This window comes from Chiloscyllium plagiosum, chromosome 33 (genome assembly GCF_004010195.1).
Source record: "Chiloscyllium plagiosum isolate BGI_BamShark_2017 chromosome 33, ASM401019v2, whole genome shotgun sequence".
NCBI classification, from domain to species: Eukaryota; Metazoa; Chordata; class Chondrichthyes; order Orectolobiformes; family Hemiscylliidae; genus Chiloscyllium; species Chiloscyllium plagiosum.
In genome coordinates this window covers 12,002,619-12,026,698 of record NC_057742.1, presented here as the reverse complement: position 1 = coordinate 12,026,698, position 24,080 = coordinate 12,002,619, and the positions used below count along the sequence as shown (strand labels likewise).

The following is a 24,080-nucleotide window of genomic DNA, read 5'->3' as shown; positions in this document are numbered from 1 at the left end:
TAATGGTAAGGTCGTAGGGAGTGTTGCTGAACAAAGAGACCTTGGAGTGCAGGTTCATAGCTCCTTGAAAGTGGAGTTGCAGGTAGATAGGATAGTGAAGGCGGCGCTTGGTATGCTTTTTGTTATTGGACAGATTATTGAGTACAGGAGTTGGGAGGTCATGTTGCGGCTGTACAGGACATTGGTTAGGCCACTGTTGGAATATTGCATGCAATTCTGGTCTCCTTCCTATCAGAAAGATGCTGTGAAACTTGAAAGGGTTCGGAAAAGATTTACAAGGATGTTGCCAGGGTTGGAGGATTTGAGATATAGGGAGAGGCTGAACAGGCTGGGGCTGTTTTCCCTGAAGCGTCGGAGGCTGAGGGGTGACCTTGTAGAGGTTTACAAAATTATGAGGGGCATGGATAGGGTAAATAGGCAAAGTCGTTTCCCTGGGGTGAGGGAATCCAGAACTAGAGGTTTAGGGTGAGAGGGGAGAGACACAAAAGAGACCTAAGGGGCAACTTTTTCCACACAGAGGGTGGTACGTGTATGGAATGAGCTGCCAGAGGAAGTGGTAGAGGCTGGTACAATTGCAACATTTAAGAGGCATTTGGATGGGTATATGAATAGGAAGGGTTTGGAGGGATATGGGCCGGGTGCTGGCTGGTGGGGCTAGATTGGGTTGGGATATCTGGTCGGCATGGATGGGTTGGACCAAAGGGTCTGTTTACATGCTGTACATCTCGATGACTCTATTACCTCCTTGCACAGCTCATTCCATACAGATACCACCCTCTGCTTGAAACGTGGCCTCTTAGGTCTCTTTTAAATCTTTCCCTTCTCACTATAAATCTATGCCCTCTAGTTTTGGACTCCCCTACCCTGGAGAAAAAACCTTGGCTACTTACCCTATCCATGATTTTATAAACCTCTCTAAGGTCACCCCTCAGCTTCCAGGGAAAATAGCCCCAGCCTATTCAGCTTCTCCCTGTAGCTCAAACCCTCCAGCCCTGGCAACATCTTTCTAAATCTTTTCTGAACCCTTTCAACGTTTCACAACATCTTTCTTTTAGGAGGGAGACCAGAACTGCGCGCAGTATTCCACAAGTGACCAAGCCAATGTCCTGTGCTGCTGTGATATGATCTCAACTCCTAAACTCAATGCACTGACCAATAAAGGCAAGCATACCAAATACCTTCACCGTCCTGTACATCTGGACTCCACTTTCAAGGAACTATGAACTTGCACTCCAAGGTCTTTTGTTCAACACCACTCCCCAGGACCTTATCATTATGTGTATAAGTCCTGCGCTGATTTGCCTTTCCAAAATGCAGCACCCTACATTTCACTAAATTAAACTCCATTTTGGCAATATTGACATTTTTTTATCTGGATTTCCCTTCTTGGGTGTATTTTTGCTCTTGCAATTTCAAGCACCTCTTCATTTTACTCATGATTTGTTCGAGGGACTTCATGTTTAGGAAGCAGGTAATGACATAACTAGCTTACACAGGAATGGCTACTTTAATAACCTCCAGCAATAAACTATCAGTTTGTCCCTCTGCCTTATCCGGTCCCCATTGGGGATTTTCTGCACTTACTGCTAGCACCAAAAGAATGCCAACAGCAGCAAGCTGGATATGTGGGTGTCAGTTGTGAGAGCTAGCAAGCTACGTGCAGTTCATGGATATCTACACTGAAGCAGACCACACGAGTTGGCCTCCCATTTGAGCTGACCTTGTGGAGAGAGAATATAGAGTTTCACTTAAGTATGTTTCATTTCAGTAAAAGACTGCAGTTGTTCAGATTTTGCATTGAAGGTTAGAAATGTGAAACAGGCAACTTTGTTCGACAGAAAAAGGGGTTGCACCTGGGCTGAAGACTCCAGCAGCAACAGCATTCAAAAGGTGCAAAATCCTCATGTTAACATGTACACAGTCCATAAATAAACATAGATGCAAAGATTTAAAGCTCATTAACAAGGAAATAAAGTATTATACTTAGTAGCAACTTGCACAACATCACACTAAAATAAATCCTGGAGGCATAACAAAATCAGGTGGCAAGGAATATACAAACCAATGTGACCAAGCCAATGTCCTGTACTGCTGTGATGCTCCTGTTAAATATTACAGGTTAGTTATCCGTTACCTGCATGTCTGAAAACCAAAACAAACCTAAACACTAAAGCGGACCAGAACAGATCTAAAAGTCAAGGTTTTTGCCAAAGGCCCCAAATGGATCTATCTGCAAGTGTGTCTGAAAAATATTCTTTATTCAAAAATCCATTTGGTTCTGATGTTTTCAGATAATCTATGTAGATTGGAAATACTTTAATTGCACTGGAGTGCTCACATTTAACTCCAGGTTTTGTAAACTGAGTCTAGATAATGCACTTCCAAAACACTACCGCAGAGGGAACGGCTATTCGCATTCTGAAATGTTGTGTTGCATGTTCCATAGATTTTATAATGGTAATGACTGCCGCACTACTTGTTAGTTACCTTTAATCAGCGGACAGCTCAAAAAGACAGCTGGAATTTTTCAATGTTATTAACTCTTCCACTTTATCCTTATTTAAATTGGGGAGGGATGAGAGTTGATGGGGCAATGAAGCAATGAAGGCAACAACTTGGTTGACACAAGTAAAATGCATAGGGATAGAAGTGAAACATAGGAACAGAAGTAGGTCATTCTGCTATTCTGCTGCTCAACAGATTAAAGCTGATTTGTATCACAGCTCCATGTACTTGGCTTGGATCCATGCAATAAAAATCTATCAATATTAATTTTAGAAGGAATTACATTTTTTTTTTGGAAAAGGAGTGTTCCAGACTTCCACTACTCTTCATGTGACGAGTGATTCCTGACATCATCCCTGAACAGCATAGCTCTGTTTTGAGGTTAAGCCCTCATTCCCCTTCCAAGGCTTCTCTCTATTCACGGAAACGAATCATTTAAGCATTCTAAAAAAAAACTCAACCAGATTACCCCTTAATCTTCTTTGCCAAGGGAATGCACGTTCAATCTTTGTAATCTGCCTTTATGATTTAACACTTTTAGTTCTGGTTTCATTCAAGAGAACAGCCTCTCTAAGGTCAATAATCGTCCAAAAGCCTATTTCACAGAACTAAATGAAATACTCTTGGATGTAGGCATCCCATTTCATCACCTAATGAGAGCTCAGTAACTTGTCTAGGAAGCTACTCCAACATGAAGGAGGAAAGGGAACAAGAAATAATCTGATCATGTAGCCAGTGCAATAAGAGCTATGATACGAGTCCAGGCTGATTTTAAAGTATTTTACTTACAAGCTTCCAAAACACATTCATGTACAGATATTTTTAGAAATCTTATTTTTTTGCAACTGTCGTAAAAGAGGCAAAGTTTAGTAAAACCAATATGAAAATGAAAAAACTAAACCAGGGAAAAAAGCATGACACAATGTTGGCTGCAGAAATAATTAAAAGCCGGAAATTAAGCTTCTACTCATCCCCAACTTAAAGAGAAAAAAAATGAAGAACTAATACTCTCAATGATTCCTACTCTTGCATGCAGTGTACACGTTTCCTTTACAGCACATCTAAATGTCAGCGTCTGAAATAGTCTGAAAAGCGTTACTGCATCTTCAATGATTTGCGTCAACACTTCAATCAGCCTTACCATATTGTGAATAACATTAGTGAGTGTCCATACCACTGGCACACTGAAGAATGGGATGCTCAACAGAATGATGTGAAGCAAACCTATCCCCAGGATATAAGACAGCCAGATCCCACGGCTGTTCATAACCCGGGTATTTGGGTTCACTTCACTGTGAGCAGTGCCCACATTCATGGCTTGTTTCTTGTCAACCTAAGCTGGGGGAAGAAAAGAAATGCAGAATTAAGTTCTGAATTTTTTTTTAATTCAAGGGACACATACTGATTATTCATGGTGACTACAGCAATAATTAAAAAACAAAGTTAAGCTAGCAAGTTTTGAGTAGATTTGTAGCTCAGGTTGAGGTTCTGCATGTAGGTTTGCTCGCTGAGCTGGAAGGTTCATTTTCAGACGTTTTGTCACCTTTCTAGGTAACATCTTCAGTTGGCCTCCGAACAAAGCACTGTTGATTATTCCTGCTTTCTATTTATATGTTTGGGTTTCTTTGGGTTGGTGATGGTGACGAAATGTCTGAAAATGAACCTTCCAGCTCAGCGAGCAAACCTACATCCAGGAAGTTAAGCTCCCACACATCCCCAAACAAATGGAAAAAACTATTCAAGTGGAAAACATAACATTTTATATTCTTGCAAGCAATATACATGGCTGCTGTCTTAGCCATTCTAGCCTTTGAGGGCGGCACGGCGGCACAGTGGTTAGCACTGTTGCCTCACAGCGCCAAAGACCCGGGTTCAATTCCCGCCTCAGGTGATTGACTGTGTGGAGTTTGCATGTTCTCCCCGTGTCTGCGTGGGTTTCCTCTGGGTGCTCCGGTTTCCTCCTATAGTCCAAAGATGTGCAGGTAAGGTGAATTGGCCATGCTAAATTGCCCGTAGTGTTAGGTAAGGGGTAAATGTAGGGGTATGGGTGGGTTGCGCTTCGGCGGGTCGGTGTGGACTTGTTGGGCCGAAGGGCCTGTTTCCACATTGTAATGTAATCTAATCTAATCTTTACTATTACTTATTAACTAACTCAGTAGTATGAATTCAGAATTAAGTCAGCTTGTGGTGGATTCAATATTCTTTTTATTTAAAATGGAGAATTCGTATTTCATCTCCAGTATCAATAAACAAAACAGTATCGTGCATCGCTTTAAAACCAAGACCACTGCAGTTTGTCATATCTAAGGATTGTCACGCTCTGTTATTGATTGTATGTTCCCTTTAATAATTCCACAACTGGCTTTGAGAGACTGATTGATTCATGTCATTAATCTTTAAGACTTATTGAGGACATTTACAATTCAATTGTAAAGTTCACAGCAGTCACCAACAAGTTTGGAATAAACATTACGGCTAGAAAAGCAAGCAAACACACAAACATAGTCACAATATTGTGGCACGGTGGCTCAGTGATTAGCACTGCTGCCTCACAGCGCCAGGGACCCGAGTTCAATTCCAGCCTCGGGTGACTGTCTGTGTGGAGTTTGCACATTCTCCCAGTGTCTGCATGGGTTTCCTCCGGGTGCTCCAGTTTCCTCCCACAGTCCAAAGATGTGCAGGTTAGGTGCATTGGCCATGCTAAGTTGCCCGTAGTGTTAGGTGCATTAGTCGGGGTAATGTAGGGGAATGGGTCTGGGTGGGTTAGTCTCCGGAGGGTCGGTGTGGACTTGTTGGGCTGAAGGGCCTGTTTCCACACTGTAGGGAATCTAATCTAATCTAATATTGTATTTGTGTAGAAGTCTAGATTTCTTGAAATAGTGTTTTGAGAATCCAAGTCACAATTTCATCCTTCTATTCTTTCTGAAAACCAGCCTGCAATTAGCCTGACCAAAAAAAAATCAGTCTTTTCACCTTTCTGAAACACTGATGGCATTAACAAAGGCTATAAGAATTAAAAACAGTCTTTTACTGAGAGGCTTTATTGGGGAAAATGAGGGAAACAAGGAAAGAAATACGAATATATATTTATGTTATTTTCCAAAAGTCTTACATATGAAAGTGCGATCACAACAGAAAAAAAACTTCAAATTACGCTGAACTATAACCACGGATGTTTAATCATAATCACAAGCTTCACTGTTTACCTTTCATGTTCGATTGCCTTTAGATATCCAATGGCATTACCCAATTAATTACTTATCTTCTTTTATAGATTAAAACATTTCCAGAGACAGAGAAAACCTTGGCCACATATTCAGAGGTACTCGGTGTCAAAGTCGACAAATATCTTTGGCAGTTGACATCGCGGAAGTGAATCCAAATGGGAAATAACAACAAATTTATATGCTCACCAAGAAAGGATGCTTAAAACCTGCAATACCTGAAAGGATGACTCGTGAAGGTGTGTGCTGTGCAGACAAAGACAATGATTAAATCATTTGTGTCCATCAATTCAAAGTGAGCCATTTAAAAATTGACGAGCGTTCTCTCGCAACTGACAATATTTTATCCTACTTTCTTCAACATAAAATTCACAGAGTATAAACAGTGGCCATTTTCTCCTAAAAGTCCTGAAGCATAAAACCCTTTAATACAATGCTTCTGCATATTTAATAGCCTTCCAACAACTTTTGGAGCTACACCCAGCTTTGAAATGTGCTGCGATATCTGATGATGTCTGAGATTTTGGGAGCACGTCATCAATAGGAGGGGCTTGATCGTTTCCAAAATATAAATAAAGTAGCTACACAACTATTGATGCACAACAACACATTTTTCTGAGAGGAGGTGGTGGTGGTGTTTTCAGGCAAATGTTTTTGTTTTCCCCACCTAATTTGATTTAACAAAACATCAACAACACATCACCTTTCCCTGGCACATCTGACTCAGAGCAATGAAATCAGAATAGTACTTAGGTTTAAGAAGAACCCTGCTCTAGAATAATATTCAAACCTTGATCCGAATAGCCAGTATTCCGCACAACATTAAGAAATGTCTTTACCTCCAGTGGTCTTATCAACTGGGTGAGGACATTATGCAAACACATACCGAAACTAAATTCACATGGTCCAACCAAGAAGCAAAAATATTCTGTCCAATTTTCTTCCTTCGCTCTCAAGGCAGTGCCTTATGAAATAGTACCTCCCCCCCCCGCCCAATTGACCTTTCCTGACAGTTGTAATAACCAGAGTCTGATCAGGTACTTAACATACACATAGGTACTGACATTGGAGTGACGAGACGCAAGTCCTTGCTGATTTTTTTCACCACTCCCCACTAGCTCAGAGGCAAAGAAAGTAATCACAATTTTGGAACTCTAAATCATTACTATAACAAAGTAGTCCACAGCTCACACGTGTGGTTTCTGGCAATCTTCATATTTATGGAATAGACTTTTTTCAGTTGACCAACAGTGATTGATTAAAGAGAGATAGATACAATTGGTAATTCAGCAGTATTAGGTTATTCTACTTGAAAATAATACTGACTTTATGAATCACATTGATTTGTGTACAAATACAGCATTTAAAAGATATTTATATAGAGACATGAATAGGAAATGCTTGGAGATGTTTATGGGCCAGGAGCAGGCAGGTGGGACTGGTTTAGTTTGAGATTACGTTTGATATGGACTGAAGGGTCTGTTTTCATGCTGTATGACTCTATGACTCATTCATGGAAACAACAAATAATTTGCTTTTCCCAGGTTTTCAACCTCTGACTTTTTATCACTTTGAGGCCTTTAGTACCTTCAGCTGAGCAGTAGCGGCTGCTCAACAATATGCCATATGCAACTCCAATAGCTCAGCTGAGATTGCGAACAAATTTACACGGTAATCTGAATAGAAGTAACTTAACAGAGTCATAAAACAGATTTAGGCCCTTTGGCCCATTGTGTCTTTGTCATGATCTACTGTTTTTGCCTCCAATAATTTTGTATACCTCAATCAGATCCCTGCAGCCCCCTTTGCTCCAAGGGGAACAAATTCAGTCTGTCAGGACTTTCCACCCCGGGCAACATCCTGTTGAACCTCCTCTGCACCCTCTCCAGTGCAATCACATCCTTCTAATGATGTGATAATGAGAACTACATATGTAGCCTAACCAATGCTTTATAAAGTTTAACAAGACTTCCTTGCTCCTGTATTCTATTCCTTGGCTAATGATAGCATCCCATATGTATTCTTCACCACCCTGTATTTTTTTTTAAGATTAGATTAGATTCCCTAAAATGTGGAAACCGACCCTTTGGCCCAACCAGTCCACACCGACCCTCCAAAGAGTAATCCACCCAGATCCAACTCCCTCTGATTAATTGACCTAACACTATGGGGCAACATAGCATGGCCAATTCACCTGACCTGTGCATCTTTGGACTGTGGGAGGAAACCTCAGCACCCGGAGGAAATCCACACAGACACAGGGAGAATGTGCAAACTCCACACAGTAGTAGCAGTGCTAACCATTGAGCCACCATGCCACCCTATACCTGAGCTGACACCTAAACTAAGGTCCCTTTGCTCCTTAATACTCCAAACAGGCCTACCATTCATTACAAATATCCTTCCCTTATTAGGCCTCCCAAAATGGATCACCTCACACTTATCAGGATTAAATTCCATCAGCCTTTGTTCTGCTCAATTTATCAGCTGATCAATAATCAGACTGTAGCCTGAGACTATTCCCCTCACTAACACCACCAATTCGCGTAATCTGCAAACTTAAATCATACCTTCTGCATTCATACCCAAGTCATTAACGTGCAAGTCATTAATATTTCTTGGTGGTAGAATGTTAATACAAACCACATCCTCACTTAATACAGCTACATCAAAAGGTTGCATGTTGATGCATTTTAAATTGTAAAGTTTGGTGATTATTTTCAGCTTTTAAAACGTGGAGGTGCTTTAGTAGACAATTCATGTTTGCTATATCTCACCAAACAAAACTGCTCTCCTAAAAACAACAATCTAAAAGGGCTGCTAGAATACTTTCCAACAGAACTCTGCATAACAGAATGCCTAATAAAATTTGCCATTGGTATTGGGCAAAAAGAAATTCTGGATGTAGGTTTGCTCGCTGAGCTGGGAGGTTCATTTCCAGACATTTCATCACCCTATTACGTAACATCTTCAGTGGACCTCAGGTGACACAGTGCTTTCTATTTGTATGTTTGGGTTTCTTCGGGTTGGTGATGACATTTCCTGCTGTGATGACATTTCCTGCTGTGATGACATTTCCTGTTCTTTTTCTCAGGGGGTGGTAGACAGGTCTAACTCGATGTATTTGTTGATAGAGTTCCGGTAAATTACAAAATACCTTGCAAGAATTGTAACAAACACTGCATTGGACAAACAGGCAGAAAATTAGCCACCAGGATACATGAACACCAATTAGCCACAAAACGACATGACCCTCTCTCACTAGTATCCTTACATACAGATAAGGAAGGACACCACTTCAACTGGGACAACACACCCATCCTAGGACAAGCCAAGCAGAGACACGCACGAGAATTTCTAGAAGCATGGCATTCCAACCGGAACTCTATCAACAAACACAGAGTTCGACCCCATGTACCACCCCCCCCGAGGAAAAAAAGAACAGGAAATGACATCACTGCAGGAAGTGACACCAACTCAAAGAAACCCAAACATATACATAGAAAGCAGACTCATGTACACTGCTTCACCTGAGGCCCACTGAAGATGTTACCCAGCAGGTTGATGAAACGTCTGGAAATGAACCTCCCGGCTCAGCGAGCAAACCTACATCCAGAACCTAAACCTGAGCTACAAATGTTCTCAAAACTTGCTAAAAATTAAATTCCACAAAACAGGCAAACAGGCAAATTATATTAATTTGCTGAATATAAAACACTACAATTAAGACCTCTACACGATAACAGCCTCTGTACAATCGAGATGTAGCTTAATTCAAAATATCTAAATCAGAGCTAATAAATCCATTTTATTGAACAGATGAGAATTACATACCATAATTTTAATCCTGACAAAGCTAACAAAAATAAATTGCAACTTTCTGGTGAAAAGCAATTACAATGTCTTTACTTGAAAATATGTAGTTCCTTAATATTTGGACGAGAACAGGCTAACCTGCCTTCTTTATCTCTGGATTAAACCTTGCTTCAATGGATAACGAATAAACTTATTAAGTTTACCTGAAGGTATCTCTTTTCCCTGACAATAATTTTACTTACAAAATTAAATTGCCATTGAGTAGACAATTATGTCACACAATAATGTCTGAATGTAATAATCGACAGTTTGTTGTCACAATCACTACTACAGAAAGTAACTGATTTGCATTAACTTTCAGAGTACCCAATGTAAGGCAGAGATGTCTAAACTACGGTTGTGGCCATGTTTCTATACCTGGTCTCAAACATCCGTTGACTCACTGACTTACACTAATAAAACCAGAAGCAGTGGTGAAACAAAACATGAAATAACTTGCACACCTTTGTCTAGTTTGGAATCAAATAACTGAATTAAAGGAATATTGAGTTAAGTGGCTTGGTGGGTAGAACCTTCACGTGAACTACATGGTCCTCAATTCAAGTCTCAGTCCACGGCTAGTGCACAAACCTCAAGGCACTGCTGTTTAGTACTACAACTTGCACTGCCTGAACTGCTGTCTTTTGGAGGAGACATTAAAATGAGAACATGCTTAGAGATCTGGTCATTGTTGTTGGTGGGAGTTTGCATTTCCCACATTTCAACCATATCTGTACTTCAAACATACTTCAATGGCTGTGAAGCACTTTGAGATTTCCAGCAGTTAAAGAAAGTGCTCTATACTTGCAAGACATTCTGTCTTACTCATTTCAAATGATCTCATTATTCTATTTTATAAGCACTAACCTCCTTGAGGTATCATTGGCATTCCTTAATTAAAATTACAGGAAAATTCTAGTTCTTTTCAATGCATAAAATAACTTTAAATTATCAGAGAAGGGTGCAATTGAATAGCTTCCAGCAGTAAGCTTTGTGAAATACGGATTGCCCAGTTTACCATCTGCTTTTGGTGAGATAACAGTGAGTACATGAGACTGGAGAAACCATTTCATATGAATTTCAATCCCACTGCAGGTGTCTGGTCTCCCTCTCAGTGTCTTGTCACAGTAATGCTCTTAGAGGAAAGCTAAACCTGCTCCCTTGCGATCATTCTAACTTAATATTTTAATGGTTGACCCACATGCCAAAGTATATTTAATTGCACGTGATATTTAAACGATGCATCAAAACCAAACAATCTAATTTTTAAAACTGTAAAGTTTTCTAACACTTCATCAACAAGTTCACAATATTATGTAAATTGTTTGTCCTGAATTGTATCAATCTTCATAGGAAGGTTCTTTTGATAAGTTACATTTGTACGTTATTCAGCTTTACAACACACTCTGGCAAAGGAGAGTTAGGCCACCTATCCAATGGACTCTGTCTGTCTGTCTCTGGTGTGACGTTTGCTAGGAGGCACACAAAGATGCGGCCCAGCTCATATATCCCTTTGTCTTGAATTTCTTTCAGCAAAGCATCTGGTGTACGCTCCATACCTTTCTGAAAACAGATCAGTGGCGAGATGAATTACAGCATAGAAAGTGAGGATAGCAAGTTTCAATCATGTCCAGGACAGGAGTACTGGAAAAAATCTTAAAGATTGAAAAAGGTAGAACATTTAAGCCTTTTTAAATGCTAGCATTCCTGAAGAACTGGCCACATTCCCAAAACATACACCTCACTCAAATTTTTTTTTAAAAATGGGATTGAGTTTCAGGATGGGCACAGATCATTTAGAAAGCGAATATGATGACACCATTTCTGACCCTGAAACCATGGAAAATTTTTTTAAAAGCGCATCAGTATGAAGCCCTGTTCCCTTCAATATATGACTACAACCACACAGTCAAGATCTCCATTCAAACTAACTTAAAAATTCCAAAGGAATCAATTTATCTTAAGTTTTCTGATAAAACATGTATTTCTTCCAGTTATCGTCATAATCAGAACAACCTGGGTCTAATTTATCTCCTTAAAAAGGTATAATGATTTCTTAACTCTCTTGTGCTGCAGTGGTAGTGTCCCTTCCCCTGGACCAGAGGCCTAGGTTCGTGTCCCACCTACCTCAAAGGTGTGTAATGGCAACTCTGAACAGGTTGATTAGAAAAATAGGCGTAATGATTTCTTTTGGCTGGAAAGGAAATTAGATCCTGCCTTCACTCTATTCTCTTAAAAACCATTCAAGTTACAGAAGGCTACTAATATTCATTGCATCCATCCTTTTTGAGGCTGAGAACATGTTGACCAATCCTATTTTTTAAACAAACTTATTTACAAACTTATTTAAACAAACAAACAAAATTTATTTCTAGTCGATTTTCATACTGAGTCCAACATCAAATCAATCTATAAACATCTTTGAACACAACCAATTGTTCTACTGCCTAACAACTTTCCCTTTTTAGTGATGAATGTTATAGACAAGGTCAAGAACATGATGGTTGTTGAGAATGGAAACACTTAGAATATTGAGCATTGAAATCAGCTTCATGCTCTTGTCTGTTTTTCTAGCACAAACACGTTTTGCAAATCACAACATAGTTACATAATCCACGCCTACTACATCATTTCCATTTCCTGTATCCAACACAGTTGGCCTCAGACTCTGTTTAATGGTGATTCAGATAATTATAACTGGACTGTCCAACACATCAAACAAGATTCCTGCAGCTAGCAGGCAGGGCAAACATCTATTCTATGCAACTGAGCCAAATTCAAATAAGTCACAGCAGTCCAGTTTCTGCCGGACATTTAAGAAAAAGAATATAAATAAAAACCATAAGGTTTCTAACAAAACTGCAACACTGGCATAAATGTTTTGGGGATGTCCTGATGTTATTAAAGGAATGTAAGATTTTCTTTGTTAATATTCTGGGTGTAGTACATGCAGTGACATATTCTGTAAGCTCATGAGTTTCAAATCAACTGTAAAACAATAGATTCACCGGACACACATTCTACGCTAAATTACATCCAGCACAAGCACTGACATTTAGACCAAGCTAACTAAGACCATAAGGCTATGACAATTACAAAGCATTTATTAGCTATGAATATGTTTCCTAAGATCTTATTTCTGAAGGAATTGCATTCGTGCTGTTAATGCAGAATGTCAACCAAATTGCCAAAAATTGAAACAAATCACCATTTTGATGTTTTGAATAGGCCACATGTGGAATAGCATTGGTTTTACAGCCACCATTTTAACAGCCTGCCTTTCTCCAGTTTCACAGGCAGTAAAACAGCAATGTCAGACTCAATTCTTTTTTAAAAAAAGGTCAAACATAGCTTTAAGTGCTCCCTCCAACTGTATTTCACACAGTTTATTTGAACATGAAAATTTCACACCGTATCTCTTCTTTTATGCAATTTCTACTAAGAATTATGTGGTGTATGAAAAATGACAAAAGATATTGTCTACAGTCCATTTTTGAGTTAAATAATAACAGAGAAGCTAAATAATTCATACACAAATTATTTACAATATCTGCAGATTTCAACAGTAAAATGAAGCTCTGGTATTTTACTCTGTAAGAAAGCCTGGTTTGCTCCAGAAAGCAATGGATTAAAGCCAGACCTAGACAATGGAAATGAGCAGCCAGACATTTTTTTTTTTAAAAACACACAGGAATCATTCTTCTAAAATTCTGTGAAATCAACTCTATTATCGAGGTTCACAACTGACTCTCGTTTCTGCATTACCTTGGATACTCTAATCGTTGCTGCATTGTAAACAGCTTTTGGTTCCCAAGTTCCTGAAGACAATGTGCCCATACAAATATAATCAGATTGAAAAGCAAAGACATAGAGCTCTGTGTTGCATCAACCAGAGATTGGAATTGCTGAGAATGTACAAGCTTTCTGAACTGCACAGGCTGCTTTAGAAATGCACTGATCCTGCACTGAAACACCACAGACATTGAACTCTAATACACAAAATTATGATGCTGAATTGCATCCTGATGCAGTGACAACTGAAGTAGTTTATAATCTGCGATTAACCACTCATCTATTCCACTCACTATTTTCCTTGAAAGCATTAAGTACAGGCTTACCACCATAATCTGTCACAGTACCCAAATCAGGTTAGGAAAGACAGGGAAAGCCAGCTACATTTTGAAAAGTTGGATTGCAAAGGCAGATGGAAAGCAATTTCTGTTTACCCAATTTAAGTAGCTCTTTAAAAGTGGGTCAATAAAGTAGCCACAGAAGATACATTGTGGTTGACAGTATTAACTTGCATCAGTTACTGATTCTGTCAAGGAAAATTGAGGTTAGTTAGCTGGTCTGTGCTTGTGAATCATTTTATGAATTAGCCCTAATAAAAGCCTGAGAGACCATATCACTTGGACAGACGTGGCAACAAGGAACAGGTGACAATAAACAAAACACCTGAGAGAATAGTCCTTCACATGTTAATGATTTCTTCCATCAACATCTTGCTTGCTGTCTGCCAAACAGCCGGAGATTAGAAAAAACAAGAACACATCAAACGGTCACCATGGTACACTGAAGATGATACAAGCCTAACAGAGCTGAAGAATCCTTTTCCCACATCTCACGCTCCAGTACCTCTTGCTACAAAGGCAGTAACTATTGTAATGCTGGCATCAGCATCTAAAGAAAGGATTAGATTATATTCAGATACAACAGAAGTCAATTGGGGGCAAACTATTCACTGGCTAGTCAACTACAGCACAGATGTTGGTTATGGTGATTTGGAGGCCAATCAGCTCAGTTCCAGGTCATCACTGTAAGCATTACTCAGGGTAGTGTCCTCGGCCAAAGAACCAGTTACTTCATCGGTGAGCCATCCTCCAATGACAAGGTCAGAATGGGAATACTCACCAATGATTACATACGATATACAGCTCATCAGATACTGAAAGAACCCATTCCCATTTGCAGCTAAACGTGGACAGCATTTCGACGGAGAAAGTATATAGAATATAAGCAGGTAGAGAAAGAGTTAAGATTTGAGTTTTGAGAAACGAGGTTCAGCTGAGCATAACTCATAAGAACTTACAGTGAACAGTGGGGTGCTGAAGGCAAAGGGTAAAGGGTTAACAAAGTGGAAAAGTATTCATTATGTACAGCCAGTTAATAATATTGGAAACATTCAGTATGTAAGGTCAGGTTAACAAGGTGAAAAGTATTCATTATGCAGTTAAGGTTAAGAACATTTATTGTGTAACAGCAGATGGCTTAATCTTTACTGTTGATGCTCGCTATTGCGACGGTCACCCAATCAATATGAATGTTACCTTATCTGGATGCTCCCTCCCTGTAAAATGAATTATATATTCATTTAGAAATTGCTGTTAGAGAGAAGACTGAGAACCCATGTCAATGTGCATATGGGTGATCATTCTCCCCAGATCTGCGTGGGTTTCCTCTGGGAGTTCCGGTTTCCTCCCAGAATCCAAAGATGTGCAGGTTAGGTGGATTAGCCCAAATTAAATTGTCCACAGTGAGAGGTACACGAGTAGGGGAATAGATCTGGGTGGGTTACTCTTCAGAGAGTCGGTGTGGACTTGTTGGGTCGAAGGGCCTGTTTCCACACTGTAGGGAATCTAATCTAATTCCAAAAACGTGTGTTCTTGCAAAAGAAGAAATTCCTCCACATCCAAGGATTTAGTCTGCTCTGGCTTCCTTATTGTGGGCCTGATGTATTTTTAGTGCATTAGTTAAAGCTACTGCACCTTTTGTAAATTTTCAGAAATTTTACATTTTGCCAGGCTCTACATAGATTTCCTCAGATTATATATCCTCAGAAATCTATATTTGCAGCTTGGAAGAAGTGCGGATGACTAGATTGTTAATAATATACATCAATTATTAAAACATTAATACAGCCTTCTAACTCTCAAACACTTTCCAACATCCACAAGTCAGGAATGCAACGGAATAATACCCATTTGTTTCGACGAGTGCAACTTCAGCAAGTAGTTCATCACTACCTTCGTCATTGGCCATCCACCACCACTGTGGTCTGTATTATCTGCGATATCTGCACTACAAGTTTAACAATTTCTTAAACTAAAATTCTGAGCTTCCTGTGCCTCAGAAGAGAATATCTGCCACGCTCCGACCTGCTGAATAACTCTTATGCAAAGTTTTACAGCCATGGGGAATGCTTTAAGGAAGGGATCCAGGCAGGAAATGAGGTTAAAGGTAACCACCCTGGTCAAAAAAAATGCTGCGCAAGAAATCTGCTAGGATGAAAGCAAGACTGCACTTGGATCTGAATAATGGAAGGCAAGACATGTCAAAACAACCAATGCCTACTTAGGGAGTTCTTTTATGCAGACAAATATCAATAGAGTTCATAGGGACAAAAAAAAAGCTCTTTTTGAAAAGTCGTTATTTTAGCAGTTTCCATAAACATGCTCGATCCAATGCATTCTTTAAGATCAGCATGCTATGCTCCACCAGACAAAAAAATGTCTCTCAGAATAAATACGTGCATGCTTCAGCTGTTCAAACATCCTCTGCCTGGGAAATTAGCGATTGATGCAAGCAGGTCAAACCCGTAGAGTACAGATTTTTTCTTTGAGGTCAAGAAGGTTGTACAGCTAAACTTGAAATCTATTTTCTGTAAACAGCAAAACTTGCATATTAAACAAATTAGGGTATAGACTCAACCAAGCATGGCACAAATTTGGGTATAAATTCATCTGCAAGGCTTTTCATTAAACTTGACGAAGAATGGATACACATATACGAATAAAATGATCACAGCAATAATTTCAAAATTCAATTGTGTCCCACTCAGTGGCTATTAAGATGCTTTATTGATGGTGAATTTACACAATTTACCTTCAGTAGCAAACGAGGAGATGGTGGGATGTGTGAATTCCCCAACTTAATGTTCTGGGAGCATGGGTTCAAATCTTACCATAGCAGATCGTGAAATTTAAAATCACGAATAAGCCAACCAAGGAAGAGCCATGAAACAACCCTCAATTGGTGTTACAAATCCATCTGGTTCACTGATGTCTTTTAAGAAAGGAAACCTGCTGTCCTTGCCTGGTCTGCCCTATTTGTGACTCCAGACCTATGTCGCTTCATTGAATAGAACTCCTACACTGTAGAAGCAGCCATTCAGCCCATCGAGTCCACACCAACCATCCAAACAACATCCCCTTCCAAACCCACCCTATACTTGTAACCCTGCATTTACCATGGCCAATCCACTAAACCTGCATGTCCCTGGACAAAATGGGCAATTTAGCATGGCCAACCCACCTAACCTGTACATCTTTGGACCGTGGGAGGAAACGCCCACAGACATGGGGAGAACATGCGAACTTCACATAGACAGTCACCCAAGGTGGAATCAAACCCACATGCCTGGCACTGAGAGGCAGCAGTGTTAACTACTGAGCCAACATGCTGCACTTGATTCTTAACTGCCCTCTGGCAATTAGTGATGGACAATAAATGCTGGCCTAGTCAGCAACATCCATCTCCGATGTATGAACTAGAAAAAACCAAAGCGAATGATTCTGCAAAAACTGAAGCAACCTACTGCTGTAAAGAAACCATTAAAATTTTACTGAGCTGGGATAGCTTGAAAGGCATACGTAAATGCTTCCTGACAGACGGCACTTCTTACAACCAGTTGGAGAATACTTAATCAGGTTGATGGATTTTCTCAAAAATCTAAATTTTCACCCTTTTGCTTTTAAACTCCTCCTCAAAACACTGACTCCAAGTAGGGATGAGCAATAAATGCTGGCCCAGCCAACATTGCTCACATCCCATGAACAGACATACAAACCCCACAATGTCTTTATTTTCCTGCACCCATCCCAGAACAACTTAGAAATATCAAATAATAGGTCTAGAGCTGGTGTAAATGGGAAGAGCATAGAAATAAGCTGGCTATGGGTAGGTCCTCTCCTCATTTATCTATGGCTGATGGTTTTCTGCTTTCACCTCAGTTGCTTGTGTAAAAGTTTCCTGTCACCAACACCAAAGATTAATATGACCATTATAAACAACTGCTGTCTGGAAAACTGGATTAGATCAGATTAGATTCCCCTACAGTGTGAACACAGGCCCTTCGGCCCAACCAGTCCACACCAACCCTCCGAAGAGTAACTCATCCAGACCCATTTCCCTCTGACTAATGCACCTAACACTAAGGGCAATTTAGCATGGCCAATTCACCTGACCAGCACATCTTTTGGACTATGGGAGGAAACCGGAGCAGACACGGGGAGAATGTGCAAACTCCACACAGACAGTCGTCTGAGGCTGGAAATGAACCTGGGACCCTGGTGCTTTGAGGCAGCAGTGCTAACCACTGAGCCACCCAGCCACCTCTGGTGTCAGAGGTTATGACCTGAAATTATTAAAGTCAATGTTGAGTCCAGAAGAGTGTGAAGTGCTGTCTCTCGAGCTTTATTGGAATAATATAGGACATCAGGGACAGCAATATCAGAGCAGCAGGTCTGTGTGGACTTGTTGGGCCGAAGGACCTGTTTCCACACTGAAAGTAATCTTAAAAAAAAAATCAACTCAGTGAAGCAGAATTGAAACGACCAGGCAAGTAGAAGTTCAGGGTCACATTTTAGAGTGGAATAGACATGTTCCACAAAGTAGCAACCAAATTAGTGCTTGATCTCCCAAACACAGGAAAGATTGCATCATGAGCAATTTGAGTAATACAGTGTAACATCTTAAAGGTGGCATGAGTAATTTGTTGATTAATTTTTGAAAGGATTTGTGGTCCTGATTGTTGGGAAGTGGGAAAGTAAAAGACCAGGTCAGATGCAGCATACACCTTGTCTTTACCGCTTCCCCCTGTGATTGCATGAAAAGTGAAGGGGTGAATGAGGAGTGGACCAGGGTGTTGCCAAATAGAGGTTAAAAGGGAAAGGGAGGGATGGTGTGTTTGGCACGTAGTTTTAGGGTGTTTCAACATACACTGCTGGGAACATTTTCCATTATCTACCCACACTGAACATGGACGTGACTGAACATGCCAGAATCCTGAATGTACTAGGTGCTATTTTTATACTTTACAAAATAAATAAAGACGAAGAATGTACTGTTATAATCACGACAAGTGACTTGTTGTGGCAGCTTTTAAGCGATTAAAGCATTTGACATTTCCACATGCATTAGCTTTTTATGCAAGTTATTGTACTCAAACCATACGCCATGCAAAAGTGTGAATATTTGTGTCGTGTCACCCCAAATTATTTGCGCTAGTGATGGCTTATGCGTCTAGTAATTCACAAGACTGAGATAATTGTTAGTGATAAGCCAGAATAAATCAAAAGCAAGTAGTATTAATTGAAACAAAAGTAAAGTAATTCCACAGAAATGGGCACTGCAAGCCCGAGAGAGAGATAGCAGATGGGAGATTCTAGAAAATTGTGAACGAGTCACCTGGAAATACATGCATAGTGGATGAGAACAATTTTAGTTTTCTGTAAGATAACAGTGTTGGAACCTGTGAAGGGGTACGGCTGGGAAACAGTTACTTGGTAATCGTCTCGGATATCAATTCCAAAAACCAGCAATTCTCCTTGAACAACTCCTTCCTTCAGCAGCTTCGGAAAATACCATTCTTAGACTGACTAACTGACTTGCTGACATGTCTAGCATTGGTAGTCTCAATTCCAAATATAGTTTAGATTAGATTACTAGATTAGATTACTTACTTATCCAACAGGCTTTCAAAGAGACTGCAAACTATACATAAACCCTGGAACTATCACTTAACCTTAACTGGTCCTTGTGTTGTCACAACATACACACAATATGATTTGGAGATTGTTTCTTTCAACTGCTGCCAGTTTGCTCATGGGGAAAATGTAAAGTTTATTTTGGCTTTGCAAAGAATTGTGGAACCTCAAGGATCAGGAAATCAATCGACAATGCCTTTATCGACTTTGGTGAAGTTAGAAATTAAAAATACGTGGGCAAATCCTGTTTTTTTTTATAAAATCCAAATCAATAGGGTAGAAAGGAAACTTGAACATCTGCTGAGACTGAGGCTCAGTTTTGCATTATCACCCAACAACCTTTAATGGAATGGATTACAGACAGACAGTCGCCATTGTCTCTGGCAACACCTTTGACAGAGAAAAAAAGAAATTGGTTGGCAGACTTTCCTGTTTACCAGGTTAGGTCTGCTCATCATGAAGAAAGGTAAAACTGGGAAGATTTGATGATAGGTGCCAAGTACAATATTATGACTTTGCAACCAAGTAAAGTATTGGTTGGAAAATACCAAGGACATCTGGGGCAGTTATGGCAAAAGTTGGCGCTCTGGTGAATAAAACAGAAGCTTTATTCTTTCTTCAAAAACGTAAGCTTATAGTGAACATATCATTAACCAGCTCTGGACAACCTAATGGGGAGAGAGGTTCTTACAGTAAAAACAATTTTCTGAATTGTAAGTGATTGCTAAATTGCAGCAGCATCTTTTCCTGCACACTGTATTCTTGCAAAACTGCCTCCTCTGAACTTGACCAGGGCAGTCTCTACTGGTAAAGATGCACTTTCTAGTCAGAAAAGGTCATCATCTGGATTTTTCTGTAGGATTCTTCAGAGACACTTTAGCCAAGTGATGAGTTTCCATAAATGTCAGTCATCCAAATAATCAAACAGAACAACTCGGTGCCATCAACTGTTCAAGTCCACCTGAATTCCTGCATTCATCTATCACAGGGGAAATAAAAGAATAAGCTGCAAAACAGGAGCCAGTACCAGAATTTAGTGCAACTTGAATCTAAAACTCCCTGATAATTAGCTAACTAAAGTAGAAAATATATGACAAATACATGTTTTAGTCAAATAAACTGACTGGTTTTAATTTTGAGTGGCTAAACAGCCATGTTAAAAAGCATGTTTCTCTGTATTGCCCAACAACCTGTATTGATCTAGTACCTTTAACAAGATAAAATAAACAGAAAATAGGAGTAGGCTACTCATACCTTCAATCTGTTCTGCCATTCATTACCATGGCTGATTATCTAACTCAGTACTCTATTCCTGCTTTCTCTCCATATCATGAGATCCCTCAGCCCAAAGGTCCATATCTAACTCCTTCTTCAAAACATTCAATGTTTTTGCCTCAACTACTTCTGTGACAGAATTTCACAGACTCACTAGTCTGTGTGTGAAGAAATTTCTCCCCAAAGTCCTACAGCCTACCCCACATCTTTAATGTCAGAGTCATAGAAATGTACAGCATGGAAACAGACTCTTCGGTCCAACTCGTCCATGCCAACCAGAAATCCCAAATTAATCTAGTCCCATATCACTCTAAACCCTTCCTATTCATATAAGACCAGAAGACCATAAAAAATAGGAATGGAAGTATATAGCCATCCAGATGCCTTTTAAATCCTGTAATTGTACCAGCCTCCACCACTTCCTCTGGCATCTCATTCCATACATACACCACCTTCAAAAGTTGCCCCTTAGGTCCATTTTAAATTTTTCCCCTCTCATCCTAAACCAATGCCCTCTAGTTCTGGACTCCCCAACTCAAGGGAAAAGACCTTGTGTATTTACTCTAACCATGCCCCAATGATTTTATAAGCCTCTATAAGGTTACTCAGCCTCTGACACTCAAGGGAAAACAGCCCCAACCTATTCAGCCTCTCCCTATTGCTCAAATCCTCCTACCCTGGCAATATTCTTGTAAATTTTTTCTGAACTCTTTCAGGTTTCACAACACCCTTTTAGTAGGAGGGAGACCAGTATTACACAAAATATTCCAAAAGTGGGCTAATCAATGTTCGGCATAGCCTCAACATGACCTCCCAACACCTATTCTCAACGCTCTGTCCAATAAAGGAAAGCATATCAAATGCCCTCTTCACTATCCTATCTACCTGCAACTCCACTTTCAAGGAACTATGAACCTGCACTCCAAGGTCTCTTTGTTCAGCAACACTCCCCAGGACCTTACCATTAAGTGTATAAGTCCTGCTCTGATTTGCCTTTCCAAACTGCAGCACCTCACATTTACCTAAATTAAACTCCACCTGCCATTGTCAGCCCATAGGCCCATCTGATCAAGATCCCGTTGTACTTTGAGGTCTTCTGGGCAGTCCAACACCTCCAATTTTGATGCCATTTGTAAACTAACCATACCTCCCGTGTTCACATCCAAATCATTTATACAAATGACAAAAAGCCATAGACCCAGCACCGATCCTTGTGACACACCACTGATCACAGGCCTCCAGTCTGAAAAGCAACCCTCCACCACTACCATCTGTCTTCTACCTTCAAATCAGTTCTGTATCTAAATGGCTAGTTCTTCCTGTATTCCATGAGATCTAACCTTGCTAACCAGTGTTCCATGAAGAACCTTGTCGAATGCCTTACTGAAGTCCATATAGATCACATCCACTGCTCTGACCTAATCAATTCTTTTCATCACTTCTTCAAAAAACTCAATCAAGTTAGTGAGACATGATTTCCCACGCACAAAGCCATGTTGACTATCCCTAATCAGTCCTTGCCTTTGCAAATGCATGTACATCCTGTCCCTCAGGATTCCCTCCAACAACTTGCCCACCACCGATGTCAGGCTCACCAGTCTATAATTCCCTGGCTTTTCCTTACCACCTTTCTTAAATAGCGGCACCACGTTAGCCAACCTCCAGTCTTCCGGCACCTCACTTGCGAGTATCGATGATATAAGTATCTCAGCAAGGGGCCCAGCAATCACTTCCCTAGCTTCACACAGAGTTCTAGGGCACACCTGATTAAGTCCTGGAGATTTATCCACCTTTATGCGTTTTAAGACATTAGACCTCCACTGTAATGTGGACATTTTTCAAGATGTCACCATCTGTTTCCCCATATTCTATATCTTCTAAGTCCCTCTCCACAGCAAACACGGATACAAAATATACCTTACGTATCTCCCCCATCTCCTCTGGTTCCACACACAGGCTGCCTTGCTGATCTTTGAGGGGTCTTATTCACTCCCTAGTTACCCTTTTGTTCTTAATGCATTTGTAAAGATCCCTTGATTCTCCTTAACCGTAGTTGCCAAAGCTATCTCACGTCTCCCTTTTGCCCTTCTGATTTCCTTCTTAAGTATACTTCTACTGCCTTTATACTCTAAGGATTCACTCGATCTCTCCTGGCTAGAGTTTATATATGCTTCCTTCTCTTTCTTAACCAAAACCTTAATTTCTCTAGTCATCCAGCATTCCCTATACCTACCAGCCTTTCCTTTCACCCTAACAGGAATATACTGTGTGGGCTCTTGTTAGCTCATTTTGGAAGGCTTCCCATTTTCCTGCCATGCCTTTACCTGCAAGCATCTGCTCCCAATCAACTTTTGAAAGGTCTTGCCTCATACCATCAAAATTGGCCTTCCTCCAATTTAGAACTTCAGCTTTTAGATCCAGTCTATCCTTTTCCATCAGTATTTTAAAACCAATAGGGTTATGGTCACTGACCCCAAGTGCTCCCCCACTACATCTCAGTCACCTGCCCGGCCTGATTTCCCAAGAGTAGGTCAAGTTTTGCACCTTCTCTATAGTAGGTACATCCACATACTGAAATCAGAACATTTTCTTGTACACAATTAAATTTCTCAACATCTAAACCCTTAACACTATGGCAATTCAGTCTATGTATGGAAAGTTAAAATCCCCTACTATAACTACTTTATTATTCTTGCAGATAACTGAAATCTCCTTACAAATTTATTTCTCAATTTTCCACTCACTATTGCAGATGAGCAGGGGAAATATATAATAAAATCCCAATAAGGTGATCACCCCTTTCTTATTTCTCAGTTCCACCCAAATATCTCCCCTGGATGTATTCCCAGGAATATCTTAAGTACAGCCATAATGCTATCCCTTATCAAAAACGCTACTCCACCTCCTCTCTTGCCAGTTTCTGTCCTTCCAAAAGCATTTGTATCTTGGAACATTAATCTGCCAGTCCTGCCCATCCCTGAGGCACATCTCTGTAATTGCTAGGATATCCCAGTCCCATGTTCCTAACCATGCCCCAAGTTCATCGGCCTTCCCTGTTAGGCTTCGTGCATTGAAATAAACCCAGTTTGATTTATCAGTCCTACCTCGTTCTCTGCTTTGTTCCTGCCTGCCCTGACTGTTTGACGAGATCCTTTTCCCAACTGTACCAGTCTCTGATTGATCTCTTTCCTCACTCTCCCTGGGTCCCATCCCCCCACTGTACTACTTTAAATCCTCCTGAGCAGCTCTAGCAAATTTCCCTGCCAGTATATTCGTCCCCTTCCAATGTAGGTGCAATCCATCCTTCTTGTACAGGTCACTTCTGCCCCTGAAGAGATTCCAATGATCCAAAAATGTGAATTCTTCTCCCATACACCAGCTCCTCAGTCATGTATTCATCGGCTCTATCCTCCTAATTCTCACCCTCACTAACTCAGTATCTGGAATACTCCCGGTG

General features: G+C 40.3%; 1 protein-coding gene across 3 annotated transcripts in view; it reads right to left on the bottom strand.

The window, feature by feature from the left end:
• Nucleotides 1-24,080, bottom strand: part of LOC122539836 (ORM1-like protein 3) — a 46,786-nt gene that overhangs the window by 11,655 nt on the left and 11,051 nt on the right. For 2 of the 3 annotated variants that reach the window (XM_043674938.1, XM_043674936.1), the window contains one exon: nucleotides 3,647-3,838. In XM_043674938.1, coding sequence (XP_043530873.1) covers nucleotides 3,647-3,820 — 174 coding nt within the window. In that variant the 5' untranslated portion in view covers nucleotides 3,821-3,838. Of the gene's footprint in view, nucleotides 1-3,646; nucleotides 3,844-24,080 lie in introns of those variants that run through there. The other variant, XM_043674937.1, reaches the window with a different exon arrangement.